The sequence below is a fragment of the Nyctibius grandis genome, chromosome 6 (genome assembly GCF_013368605.1).
Source record: "Nyctibius grandis isolate bNycGra1 chromosome 6, bNycGra1.pri, whole genome shotgun sequence".
Lineage (NCBI taxonomy): Eukaryota > Metazoa > Chordata > Aves > Nyctibiiformes > Nyctibiidae > Nyctibius > Nyctibius grandis.
In genome coordinates this window covers 86233341-86247269 of record NC_090663.1, presented here as the reverse complement: position 1 = coordinate 86247269, position 13929 = coordinate 86233341, and the positions used below count along the sequence as shown (strand labels likewise).

The 13929-nt window shown below is 50.9% G+C and overlaps 1 protein-coding gene across 2 annotated transcripts in view; it reads left to right on the top strand.

Annotated features, from left to right (window-relative positions):
• The window catches only part of SHROOM3 (shroom family member 3), a 42931-nt gene that overhangs the window by 23849 nt on the left and 5153 nt on the right, over positions 1 to 13929 (top strand). Inside the window, exons 4-8 of one of the 2 annotated variants that reach the window (XM_068402827.1) lie at positions 868 to 4114; positions 6718 to 6794; positions 10187 to 11101; positions 12167 to 12679; positions 13274 to 13424. In XM_068402827.1, the coding sequence (XP_068258928.1) occupies positions 868 to 4114; positions 6718 to 6794; positions 10187 to 11101; positions 12167 to 12679; positions 13274 to 13424 (4903 nt within the window). The remainder of the gene's footprint in view (positions 1 to 867; positions 4115 to 6717; positions 6795 to 10186; positions 11102 to 12166; positions 12680 to 13273; positions 13425 to 13929) is intronic. The other variant, XM_068402826.1, reaches the window with a different exon arrangement.

Sequence of the window (13929 nt, the reverse complement as noted above, 5' to 3'; positions counted from 1 at the left end):
GAAAACAGAGCACTAAAAAAAGTGAGGAGATGGTTGCAGAAAAAATATATGTTCGTCTGTGGCCTTCAGCAGAGATCATGCTGTAGCATATTCATCTCCCACTGAGGGGCTTTGCTTCCCAGCCCCAGCTCCTGGCAGAGCCTTTGGCAGCGGGCTCTGTCTCCTGAGTGCTTGAAGAGGAGCACGGGGAACATCTAGTGGCCAACTGGCCAGGGCTGCGCTGGGCATCGCCAGGGAGGTGCTTATTTCAAACTACAATAGATGGTGCATTTAAATGAGTAAACCAGCTACATGAGGAGGTGGCTGAGAAGACTTCTGGGGGCATCCTCGGACTGTTTCTGATGTTGCACCCCCACTTGCCTCCACACACAAACACATGCATCTCTTCTCTGTTTTGTCAGTTTAGTTTTCTTGCAGCAAACAAACTATCCTTGGGACAGCTGAATTTCCAGGAAGCCTGCCAGGGCATAGCCTTCATCTCCATAAAAAGAAAAGAAATGGGAAAAAAAGCAAGAGATTAGATTCCTCTCCTCCTCCTCGGTGGCGTCGGTGCTCATTCAGCTTTCCAAGTGCTTTGGATAGGTTTGATGGGTGGGGTTGATCCTCCCTGGCTCCAGAGATGTGCTGTCTTTCTGTCTGCGTTTCCCTCCCACCCTTCTGTGGTAAATAAGAGCCATGTGTTGCAATGTCAAGCAGTTCCTCTTTGTGAACTGGGATGACTGCAAACAGGGGATGGAGTAAGGCCCAAATATGGGTTTTCATCTGCACTTCTCAAAACTAAACATCTTGCTTCTGAGCTCACTTATAAGTTGTTGTGCCTCTCCTCTGCTCACAGTGGGTTTTTGCTCTTCTCTCTCTCCTCCCCAGCTCCTCAACCAGCGATCTCTCTGGCTATGAACATGGCTATCTGAGGAGAAGCCCTGACCAGTACAGTTCCCGGGGCAGCATGGAGAGCTTGGACCACTCCTCCCCTGGCTACCACCCTTGTCACCTGTCCCCAGCCAAATCCACCAACAGCATCGACCAGCTCTCCCACCTCCACAGCAAGAGAGACTCTGCCTACAGCTCCTTCTCCACCAACTCCAGCATCCCCGAGTACCCCGCTCCTGCGTTCATCAAGGAGCACTCCTGCTCCACGGACAGCGTGCTGTCCCGAGGCGGCCTGCAGGAGGGGATGAGGCAAGCTGACATCAGGTACGTCAAGACAGTCTACGACGCCCAGCGAGGGATCTCGGAGGAGTATGAGGTGAAGTCCTCTGCCTTGCTTCCGAGCTGCCAGGCCCAGGCCTCGCTGAACGGCCGCGGCCACGGGAGGCTCCACGGCTTCAGCCGGCACAACGCAGCTTCCTCCTGGGCGCAGCCGGGCCAGGGCTCGTCAGACAGCAAGAGCCAGCCCCCCAAGGGACCTCCCTTGCCTCCCACTCGCAGCGACAGCTACGCAGCCATCAGGCATCACGAGAGGCCCAGCTCTTGTGCTGGCCTTGATCTGAACAAGCCTGGTCGAACCCAGCCGAAAGGGACCTGGCCTCTGCTTGTCAGCACCCTGTCCCAGGGAGCGCTGCTGAAAACCCCCTTTGGAGAAGGGCATCTGCACACCGTGGTGGAGAAGAGCCCAGAGAGCAGCCCCACCATGAAGCCCAAGCAGAGCTATTCCCAGCCAGCCCAGCCGGGGCAGCCCCTGCTGCCTACTGGTGTCTACCCAGTGCCTTCCCCAGAGCCTCACTACGCCCAGGTGCCCCAGCCTTCTGCGAGCAGTAACGGGACGCTTTATCCAGCTCTGGCCAAAGAAAGTGGGTACTCTCCACCTCTTCCAGCCTCTTACGACAAGGCCGTAGCCAGCAGCACCCTGGACTTTGATGAGAATGGAAACCAAAGCACTACAAACAGATCAACCATCTTCTACCAGCCCCCAGCAGCTGAGAGAAAGCACGACGCTGCAGCAAAACTTCAGCAAAAGCCTCCTAGCACGGCAGGCCCAGAAGTCTGCCTGACCACGTCGAGAAAGGAGGAGTTGTTACCCCCTTACAAGGTAGCACACAGCAGCCGAGAGACCCCAAGTGCAGCACAGGCCCCCAAACACAGTTTTCAAGTCCCGCAGCCCCAGCAGAGGGACGCCAGTGAGAGAAAAATCCATCACCAGCCCAGAGAGGACCGGACAGCTGAATCCCAGGAGGACAAAAATGGCAACGCACAGATCACCGAGAGAAACGCTGCTGCTCAGCACCAGCGGGGTCACAGCAAGGCCAAGCAGTATGGCTTCTCCTCCTTGCAGAACATCCCAGAGAGCTCCAGGAGGCAAAGCAGCTCCGAGCTAAGAGAGGTGCAACCAGGCGAGGGTTATTCCAACATCAAACTCTTCTTCTTGAACAGCAGCAATAAAGAGGAGAAGGATCACAGGGGACAGGGGCATAAACAGTGGGGTGATGTGGACCCACAGGCCTTTGCGAGGCAGGAGGAGGAGAGCACGAGCGTGACTCCACTCCACGCTGCCGAGCCGAAGGGCGAGGAGCCCCCTTCTCCGCAGCACCCAAAGCCCTCTGATTTCTGCAGGAGCCGGCTCAGCTCCAGCAGCACCCAGAGCTTTCCCTACGGCAAACCAGACGCCGGCAAGCCCCGCTGCTCGGTGCTGGAGAAGGTCAGCAGGTTTGAGCAGCGCGAGCAAAGCGCTCACCGGCCCCAGAGCGCCGGGGTCCCCAGCTTCGGCCAGCACTACGGGCCGAGCAGGGCGAGCCAGCCCTCCAGCACGAGGTGCTCTCTGCCCGGTCTGGAGGACATGCGGAGCAGGCTCTGCGAGCCTGGCCAGCTGCCCGGGGAGCTGGGCAGGGTCTCCAGCCCCTCCGTCAGGAACGGGAAGCTGGAAGAGGCTGACTGGCGCCCCGTAGAGCTGCAGATGGCAGCTTCGGTGAAGCAGGTGAGCCCCGGCGAGTACTACAGCCTGTGTCCTGAAAATGAGGCGCAAATAAGGGCGGCTCAGCTACCACGGAGCAAAAGCACGTTCCAGCTGGGAGGTGAGCCTGAGAAGGACATCATCTGGAAGGATAACACCCAGGATGGCCACGGGTCGCAGCTGGACACACCCTTCAACAGGGCCTACAGGAACAGCATCAAAGACGCTCAGTCCAGGGTGCTGAGGGCCACTTCCTTCCGCCGCATCAGCCCCCCGTTTGGGAGCGCACCCAAGAGGACAACCCAGAGGCCTGCCTCGGCCCACGTGGGCATGAGGAGCGCGGCGGCGTCCCCCCACACCCCGAAGGAGAGGCACAGCGTCACGCCGACGGAGGGCAGCCTCTCCGCCCTGGATTACGTGAAGACACAGCACGTCTTGCGCGTCGGGGGCCGGAAGCGGCTGACGGCGGAGCAGAAGAAGCGGTCCTACTCGGAGCCGGAGAAGATGAACGAGGTGGGCATCTCTGATGGGGAGCCATCCCCTTTCTCCTCCCAGAAGAAAAACATCCATTTTGTCTTCCCAGAGAACACGGTGGCTGACCGGCGGAAGATCTTCGAAAGGGACGGCAAAGCCTCTTCCACAGCCAGCCTCTCCAAGCCGGAGCTCAAGCAGCTCCAACAGAACGCCCTCGCCGACTACATCCAGCGCAAGACAGGGAGACGGCCGTCCTCGCAGGATGTGGGGCTGCTGAGGGAGCGCTCCCACAGCTCCTACCTGCAGGCAGGTGGCCCAGACAGCCAGAGCCTTTCCTCCGCCTCCAGCATGAACTCCCTCCAGGACCAGAACCTTTACCGCCGGAGAGAGTCCGTAGAGTGGATATCCAGGACGGGGCGGATATCTTCGACCCTTCCTCCTGGGTTGATGGGCTGCTTCGATGTGAGTGGGGATGAGAAGAAAGGGCAGCAGGACAGCTTGGTCACGAGCCGACCGAAAACAGAGAGGTGCCGAGATTACAGAGCCAAAACGGAGCTGACCAAAGGCACGCAGACAGACCCTCTGGGCGTGCAGGGCCGCGGGAAGCAGGAGCAGGTCTTGGAAACACCCTCCTCTGCCAGGAAATCTGGGAAATCGGTGTCTGTGGAAGACTTGCTCGATAGGTACGACAATCAGAGAGTCCCTGTGCATGTACGTTCCAGATCGTCTCCCACGGCGGATAAGAAACACCAGGTACGTGGAAAGCGGATCGTGGGTGTAGGCAAGGAGGGCTCTGAACCAGGGAGAGAGGGGGTAAGGTGGAGGACAGGCTTATGTTCAGTCATGGCAGTTACTCCCTTGGTTAGAGAGAGCTTAAATGTTGAGCTAGAGACAGTTTATTGCATTTAAATTACCAGGGTGCTGGTTTAAGTGCTTGCTGGTGGGGTGCTGCTTCTGCTCAGCTTTCTCCCTGCTGGGGCTATTTCAGGGATTTCAGAGGTGCTGGGATTTCAGTGCCTGTGCTGGTAGCATACACGTGTTCTTGCTGCTCCTGACATCCCATCTGTGTCCTGTTCTTACCTGCCAGCATCACTAGAGAAGCACAGATCGCCTTTGTGGTGGAGTCTGCCGTTAGGGTGATGATACGCTGTTGGTGCTGTTCTGGTGCAAAGGAGAGAAGATTAAAAGCTGTTTGAAATTGTCCTGGCTCCCGCTGTGCCCAACACTGCTGGGAAATGCTCGGCGGAGGCACTGCCAAGTAACAGTCATGTTCTGCCTCCAGCCCTGGAGGGAAACATGGCAGAGAAAACTTAGCAGAGACCATGGCCACTCTTTCCATTGACAGCAGTGGTGGGGCTGCTGCCCCATCCCTGGTTCCACACCAGGCTCCGTTCATCATGGGGAGAGGGAGGAAACGACCAAACTGTGGACAGGCCCCTCACTCCACATACTTGGACAGCCTCGAATCTTGACGGGGAAGCTGAGATCCAGGACATCTCCTACTCTTGCACTTGCTGCTGGCCCAGAACACATTATCTAGCTGCAGGTGGGACTGAGTCAAGTCCTCCCAAACTCATTGTGTGCTTCATTCTGAATGTCCTCCCTCCACAGAGCTCGGATCCCACGCTGCATTTTTAAATAGAATTAAAGCAGCAGCTTGTGGATATCAAGTGACTGGAAAGCATTTCCATAACCACTGCTGGCTCATCCCATCATCCGTGGTTGTCCACACCAGCCGGGCATCAGGCTCATCGGTGCAGTTTTGTCACACTTGCTGCCACAAAAACAGGCATCCAGAAAGAGAAAAATCACTAAAATATACTTTTAAATGACAGCTTGGACAACGAGCAGCCCTAGTTCACTTTTACCCATCCCCTCCTTTGGGCAGGGTAGTTCTGAAGATCTTTATTTCCCCCTTGGTGGCTCATTTTTAATCTTACACCCATTCAGCAGCCAAAGCAGAGTTCCTACCTCGAGAAAGACGACGAACAGCAGTGCAGACCTGCTCACAGGGGCTTAGTTCAAGTGTAGAAGAGGGGAGAGCCCTCGCTGCTGTTTCCCAGGGTGATTTAGCTGTATCCACTTCGGGAATGAGGATTTAGTCACTTGTGAAAATCCTGTTCTTAAATCTAACTGAAGAAATCACCTTTGACTTAAGATTTATACACCAATCCATACGTGTCTGTTTGAAAGGGAAGTATATGCTTAAGTGCTCTCTTAATTAGCTTTGTTTCTGATCTGCCTCCAATACAAAACCAATACAAAAAAAGTGGGGGACAGAGCCAAATCAAGGGGTGAATTTTTTTATTTTTATTTTTTTGGCCTTTTCCAATTGTTTGTGGGAAATGTTTATTTATTTCCAGTTTAGCAGCAGACTTCCCTGCCTCGTTGTATGTTTTTCAGGGCCTTGTGTACAGTGTCTAACGTTCCTTTCAGGCTGCATATAAATCACATTGCGATGTCACCGCAGGAATTTGTTTAAAGATATCAGGAAATTGATAGCCATGGGGAATTATTGGCTCTCAGTCTTTAGAAAGCATTCTCAGCCTTCCTTCCTTTCGGCTTTTTTAGTCTGTCTCAGCTCACATATCTCCTAAATCAAGGTCTGCACTTACCCTCCCTCTGCAGCAACACTGACCAAAAAAGCAAATTACTCAGTGTGTGGGGAAGGAGGGCACTGAAATGCTCTCTGCTGGAGAAAATACTCACCTCTGCAGAAGCAGGCTTGGCATTTGCTTTCATGGCTCATAATAGCCTGATGGTGGGAGCTCTGGGGCAGAGACAGATTCACAAAGGTATTTCAGCTGCAAAATTTCTCTGGTTTTAGATGACATAAATACCTACAGAGGAGGTAGTTCCTGCGCCTTGGTTTCCAGAAGAACCAAGTGCCAGACTTTGGGATGTTTCTCAGCACCTCTGCGTGTGGCTGGAGTTTCCTTTGTGGCATTCAGCGTCTGTGCAGTGTTTCAGTCCTGTTTTGGCACTGGGCTGGGGCACAGGTTGTTCACTGTTTAGCTTCCCCAGTGATGTCTCAGCTTCTTGCTGGCGTATCAAACAGAGGTGAACACCCAGGTCCCACTGATACCATTCAGCATGTTTTTAGAAGAGGCAAGGACTTGCTGAGAGGTATTAAAACACATTTCTCTGACTAAGTCTGCCTGTTGGTCCACAATCCATCCTGAAAAAGGCAGACAGGTTCTCTGAGCAGGAGTAGGGTGCTGGAGGGTGGTACGCCACGCTGGAGTGTTCCTCCCATCTGTGTGTGGCACATGCTGTGCTCTCTTCTCACTAGGAAGCGTCAGTGTTTTGTTTTGTTTTGCTTTCTGCTCACTGCTCGTACTCTCTCTGCACTCCAGGACCTGCTGAGAAGGGGAAGCACTGAATTTGGCCCCATGGTGAGAGATCCTTTCTATGTGGTCAGCGCAGGAGCCAGGTGGGTTTGTGTTAATGTCCCCTTTGTCACTGCACCGTCAGCTCTTGCCAGCCTGCTGCCAGCAGCAGTTGTCATGCGTTGTCTGTGTAAACAGATGGATCATGAGTAAACATCTAGTAAACACCTGCATGGACACAGTTCTGGGTGAACTATGCCCAGCAGAGTTAGGAGGAGTAAGTTGCTGTGAGCTTTTTTTTTTCACTATAGACACTAATTCACTATCCAGTTCTCTTCATGTCATCTTGGAGCATGTTTCTGCAGCAGATTTCCAATTACATACCTTCCAAAACATGTTTGATCTGTTAGAATTCACATCCAGATGCTATCATAGCTGATTCTAAAGGAAAAAATACCTTGATGTCCCACTCTGTCTGGTTTTCTCCAGTCCAGGGTGCTGCCTCCTCAAAAGCAAGTGATTTGCATGGACTAAAACCAGAATATTCCATTTATCTTGCTGAATTGGGAGCTTGCATGTAGGCTGCTTTCCTTAGTGCGGGCAGGATATTTTGCTCAGCAACAGGGGAGAGAGAAATGGTTTTAAAAATAGAAAAATGTAATCATAAAACTCATAATATTAGGACTTGTGTAACTACCCACTTAGCAGTGGATTGTTTTGAAGTTAACTAGAACTGAAGTTGATCTTGCTGTGTTTACATTTCAATAATAAATAGATGCTTGCCCTAAGCTCCGAATGCCCAAACAGTTAACTCCTATTACAGTAAAAACCATCAAGAGGGACTAAAAGAATTATTCACAAAGGAGCTCTGTCTCTCACAAACTTGCAGTAAATGTCATCCCACCCTGCTGTCACGGTGGGAGTTAACACTGCTGTCCCCAAAGCTTTCACCATGCACCTCTGGGTCAGGGAGCGACAGCGAGGAGTAGAGGAAGGCTCCTAGTCTAGCTGGATCTTACTTCTAGCTGGCCATTTTTGCCCCTAAGAAGACATAAATGTTGTTTTAGAGGGACTCAATCTGCCTTTAGGCACGTCCTTTTATGATCATTAAAAACACACCCATTTACTTTGATTTGGAATAGCTTTTTCCATTTTTTTTCCAAGAGAACAACTGGTTTAGCTCACCCTGCCTCCCTGTTTCTTCTAGAGATGGCATTTCATCAGTCTTCTCAATAACTACTTGCTGCTTCCTTTTTTTTATCTCCCAACCTATTTTCCAAGTAACAGGATTGAACATCCAGACTGAGAACAAGTTTATTGGGGCACGAAATGTAGGTTTCTCATTTTCGTGCTTCACTGCACAGAGATTATTGGTATTAACTGTTTTATGATGTTTCTGCTGCGTAGGCATCCTGCATGCTCTGCAAGCACATTTCTGCTGGGAGATGTGAGGTTGCTTTCCCTTCTTGATCAGGATTGGATTTCCCAAAAGAGAGAACGAAAGGATCACAGAATCACAGAATCAATCAGGTTGGAAGAGCCCTCTGGGCTCATCGAGTCCAACCATTGCCCTGACACCACCATGGCAACTAGACCAGGGCACTAAGTGCCATGTCCAGGCTTTTCTTAAACCCCTCCAGAGATGGTGACTCCACCACCTCCCTGGGCAGCCCCTTCCAGTGTCTAATGACCCTTGCTGAGAAGAAATGCTTCCTAATGTCCAACCTGAACCTCCCCTGGCGAAGCTTGAGGCTGTGTCCTCTTGTCCTATCGCTGGTTGCCTGGGAGAAGAGGCCGGCTCCCACTTCTCTACAACCTTCTCCAGATGGGAGAAGACAGAAAAAAGCCCTTGGCTCTGAGGACAGAGGGTCCCACTGCACAGGCTGCAAATCACTGCTCACGAGCCTTAGCTGCTGAGTGATTTTCCTTGTGTTACTGCACCTGAAATGACCTGAAAGAGGATGGGCATGAGTTTTGGAAGGCAGAGGGCTCTGATCATGCACTGCTGAAGCCAGTAGGTTTACATTTAACTCTCAGTGAGAATGAGATCTGAATCCTCTGCAGACTGCAAGGGACAGGTAGACCAGGACCTCACCCACGTGCCAACGATTCACAGAAGGAGTTCCACTATTAGGATACTGTTGAATGTCCTGGTCGAGTCACATGTGCTCTGTGACTTAACACTCCGTGCTCTTATGCTGCTCCCCAGGTGTCACACAACAGCTCTCTCATAAACACTATTGGGAACGGTTGTTGCTCCACCAGTTTTAGAACCAGCAATTGCTTCCACAGTAGGAGAGATCTTTCAATTAGAGCATTACCATCTGGTTTCTGACAGACACGGAGCATCTGAAGAGAATACACATTGCTACTGTCCAGGAACCACAGACAATACCAAGAGCAGTCTGTCTGTGAAGTCTCCCCCCCTCAGGCAAAGGCTGCCAAATTCTATTCTCAGTTACACCACAATAAAGCTGGAATGACCCATGTCCTTGTCAGAGTTATTCTTAATTTGTATCCGTACATCTGAGAGCAAATTTGGGGCCCCAAGACTCAAATACCACAGATTGGCAGCACTGGATTATTTGAACAAAGCATCTCAAGAACAGAAAATATATTGGCAGTAGACCTTTATTGTATTTTATTGTTTTATGGTGTGGCCTCATGTTTTTGGGCCATCTGCTGTTGTATCTGCTAGTGCTGTTATTACTACTCATTTTGTTTTCCAGCTAAATAGCCATACGGGCAAGTAGGTTTAGAATCACATGAGAACATCTTGAAAGACCTGGAAGGAATAATTTAATCTGCTGGCTTTGCAGCCTGGTTTGCAGTTGGAGTGTGTTGGCTTTGGTGTGTGTAACACCTGCCTATCTTGGAGCTCTTTTTTCTAACAGGATTCCAAGGCTGTAAGAGCTTTTGTTTATTTTTCTCCACAGTCAAAATAGTGCATTTTTTGGCCTCACTTTCTTCTTGGAGACGGTTGAATCATTCCAATGGCACCTTTCCAAAAGGAGCAGATAATGTTATGGGAATTTTTGGCCCATAAAGCTGAAATTCTTAAAATTATCAGCAACTGAGAGTGGAGTTTGATGGTAGATAATGTTAAGCAGTTTTGTTACAGCAGTCACTATTAGCCCTATATGTAATAAACAAAATTCAAAGCAAAGCTGGAAAGAAAGCCAGGTTTTCCTAAAAGTTTTTGTGTTAAGCTATTGCCATGATGCTTGCTACATGTGTGCACATGTGTGTGATCTAGCACACACGGAAAATGATGGGTGGTGGTGAGTGGGAATGGATCTGGCTCTGTGTCCCTGGCATTAGCAGACTGGATTTTACTCCCAGTTTCAAAGCATAACTGCACCTCACCTAGATCAGCAGGCACTGACCCAGGCCTCTGACGTGGTTTCCTAATTTGCTCATTAAGGAGGTGCACAATAGCTTTTCTTGCTCATTGATTAATTATTAATCTTATCGTGGTCTGTCTCTTGGTTTTTAGGTCTTTCAGCAAGAAAGAAAGAAGCCACTCAGAAAAAATGGCATTCACAACTTACTATCCCCATCCTCAGCACAGCAGCGAGGTTGTCACCGGGTCCACCACGCTGGCTGAGAACCGCAAGCTCTCAGAACTTTCCCGGCCAGACAGTAGGACTTCTGCATTTGTCCCATCCCCAACAGAGGCAAGGAGTCTCTATCCTGAGCAAAAGCAAGGCTTTAAACCCTTGCTCCTTAACCTTACTCCTTCTAGATCTGGCCAGTCCTCCCCTAATACACCCACCCAGACTCCCTCAGACTTGCAGAGCGCAGGCGATGGCCAGGCTCTGAGACAGCACCATGCCAAACGAGATGCTGCTCCCCCTGAGGGCAATGGTAATATTCAGGCACAGTCTTTGGATGCTGTCCAGGATAGATCCCCCGAGACTCCCACAGAAGAAGTGATGTGGAGAAGGAAAGCTGGGCTGCTTCACACATCCTTCCCACCCAGAGTGATGTGGGCTCACTCGGTCAAAGACAACAGCTACCCAAGGGCTGTGGTGTCTCCTCCAGTGGCTGGGCCAAAGTTCTCCCAGAGGTGGCAGTCCCTGCCGACACAGAGCAGCACTTCTTCTGACCCAGAGACTCCTTCTCCCCAGGGGACAACCCATCTCCGGATCTCAGAGTCAGGCCTGCAGCTCACCCCCCCATCGCTGCAGGACGATGAGGACGACGAGGTGTTCGTCATGCCTTCCCAGCCCAGTGTTGTTGCTCCACCCTTCTCACCCCCACTGCCATCCCGTCCTCTTCCTGAGCTGAGCTCCTGCACTTCTGCAAACGGCACGGAGGAATTCCTACCTCCTCCCCCACCGACGGTGCTGGAGGGGAACGGGGCAGCTGGAGACAAATCCACCAGGCTCTCAGAGGAGGCCAGAGCGAGGTAAGGGAGGGCTGTAGCGCGGCGTCTCGGGTGTTCCAGGGCCATATACAGTAAGATATGCGGGGCTGCAGACAAATGTGGCTGACCTCCGCAGCTCTGCGTGCCACCACGACCCACCCACAGCTGCTGGCTGAGCGGGAGGCTTGCAGAGTGCACATGTTATAAGGGGAGAGGGACAGACAGACAGACTCGCTGCCACTAGGCTTTGCAGGCTGCCAAGAGCGCTGTCAAGTGATGTGGCCAGGGCAGGGCACGAAGCAAGAAGGCCAAAGGCTTTGCAGCCCATCAGCAGATGCCCTGACAGGTGCTTAGTAAGCAAGGCAAAGGGGGTTGTGGGTGAGAAACTATCCTTGTCTCGTTCTCCTGCAGTTAACGGATGGATTTTAGTGGAGTTGCTTCTTAGAAGAGTTAAAGTGGCTGCTGACTCCTTCCCATTACTGGGTTTTGAGAGAGGACTATGAAAATCCATGACAGTTTTTCCAAACAGAGTTTCCCAGAATACATGTTAGACCTGGCACAAAATAAAGCTGTTATGAAACAGTGACCATCTGCCAAGAAGGGACAACAAATATGTCACAGTAACACTGTCTAGTGAATTTTTCCTCAAGGATAGGACTTTGGGCTAGGTGTCTGACTGGTTTAACTGGGCACAGCTTCCCTTGCTCCCAAGGAGCTGCTCTGATTTCCATCCAGAAAGAATCTGGCCAGGGCTGTGGTGGTGATTGGCTTTTCCAACATGAAAAGAACTCATGAGTGTAGACTGCTCAGGATGGTACTCCCAGGTGGTGAGATTCAACGTCCCCAGCCTGTGAGCACAAAATAGACGTGTTGCTCACTAGTTCCTTCTGTGTTGGAATGTCAAAACAGCAGTGTCCAGGCTGAGGGGACGATATGCTTCTGGTGCCAGCAGCTTCATCCTGTGGGTCTTTCTGTGTTGGAAGTGATAAGTAAGAGAAAAAATAAGTGAGAGAGAAGGAAAACTTCCTTGTCTTAGGCCTTCACCATGTGTTCACAATGATCCTGTGTGGTGTTTGTCTTCATCTCACAGAATTTTTCTGTCCATAGCAGCTTCAAAAGCTTTCCCAAAGCCCTGGCCGAGAGGGAGATACCAGGGTTGGGCACCAGTATCAGTGAAAACAATTGGCACCTCTCGCCACCTGCATCAAAGAGGACTAGCTCTCCATCTGCTGTGGGTAAGCAGCACCAGTCACCTGCTTCTTCTGAAGGGTCTCAAAGCACTGATAGACAGCCTGTAACCCAACCTGAAGGCAACCACAGAGAGCCAGCAGTCATCACCAGAGAGTCAGAAAACGGCAGCCTGGACCCCAGGACACTCAATACAGCTCCTCCAGCAAAGACAAAGACCCCAGAGGATATTAAGTCAGAGGCTCTAGCAAAAGAAATTGTCCATAAAGACAAGTCTCTGGCTGATATCTTGGATCCAGATTCCAAAATGAAGACAACCATGGACTTAATGGAAGGGCTTTTCCCCAGTGGAACCAGCTTGCTGAAAGAGAACAACATGAAAAGGAAGATGACCCAGAAGAAAGCGAGCAGGACAGTAGTCGAAGATGACACGTAAGCACTTCTTGTTTGGGTTGTGGGTTCATGTCACAGCAGAACTCGCTGCTTGCTTGCTTTTCAGGGCAAGCCTGTGCTGAATTTTTCTGCATCTGTAGAGATGGATGCTGGCAGAGTGAGTTTCTCTGTCCCTGGGCGTGAGGACTGGCAGGGCATTTCTGAATGCCCTTTCTCCTGAGCTCGGCTGGATGTGAGGCCTTTGAGCTCACCTCTCTGGGCTGTGTAGAAAACGATGCTGAGCTTGGGCAGGGAATGAACCATCTCTGGAGATGGTACTTGATTTTGCTGTCTTAACCTTTGTAATCTGAAGTAATTCAGTCCAAAGCACAGTAACAGAGATATGAGAGTAAAATCAGGGCCAAAACAGGGATGGGCAGAGGGGTAATGAGAGGCCAAATTTTGGAAGGAGGGATGTGGGTGCCTACTTATTACAGGGGGATGCAAAGATCAGCCCAAGTCCTGCAGTGTTTTCCTTTGTGATTAATAACAGTGGGAAGGTACCAGAGAGGGAGTGCTGGAAAACCATGGATCTAGGCATGGGCAAAAGGCAGGCTCAGATTGAACTCCTCCTTTCTCTTCACTGTGGTGTAGGAGAGAAGAAAAGGAAGCTCCTGTAGCTGTGGTCACCTGTCCTGCTTACTACAATGTTTCAGCACCCAAAGCAGAACTGCTGAATAAAATCAAGGACTTGCCAAAAGAAGTAGGTGAGGAAGAGGAGCTGCTGGACATCAATGAGAAGAAGGTAAATTCAGCACACGCCACCATTTGCTGGTCACATTTCTGAAATAATAATAAGCCCTAAAGTAAAGTTCATGTCCATTTGATGTCAGCTTTTGGCATTCCCAGCTTGCATGGGCGCTGGGTGCATTTAGGCCACCTGTGGAGCTTAGTGAGGGTGACCCAGATTGAACCAAGAGAGCTAATCTGAGTACTCACTGCAAATTAGAGTGCAAATCTTGGACAGCCCTGAGGCGGGCCTGTGTTAGGCCAAATGCTGAGTGTACAGGTTGTAAGAGGCAGTCCCTGTCCCATAGCAAGGAAGGAAAAGGGAGAGGTGAAGAGACTTGAGCAAGGACAGCTCAGATAGAAACAGGAACAGAGTCCAGCTGGTGACTGCACTGAGTGAATGAGGGTTTGCTGTAGGATTTTCCTCTTCAGTGAAGCCAATTTACCCGTTTTACCTGCTGCCTGCACTCACTTCCTCCAAAGAAACATTGGTTACTCTTTTCCCCCCACCCTTTCTTATT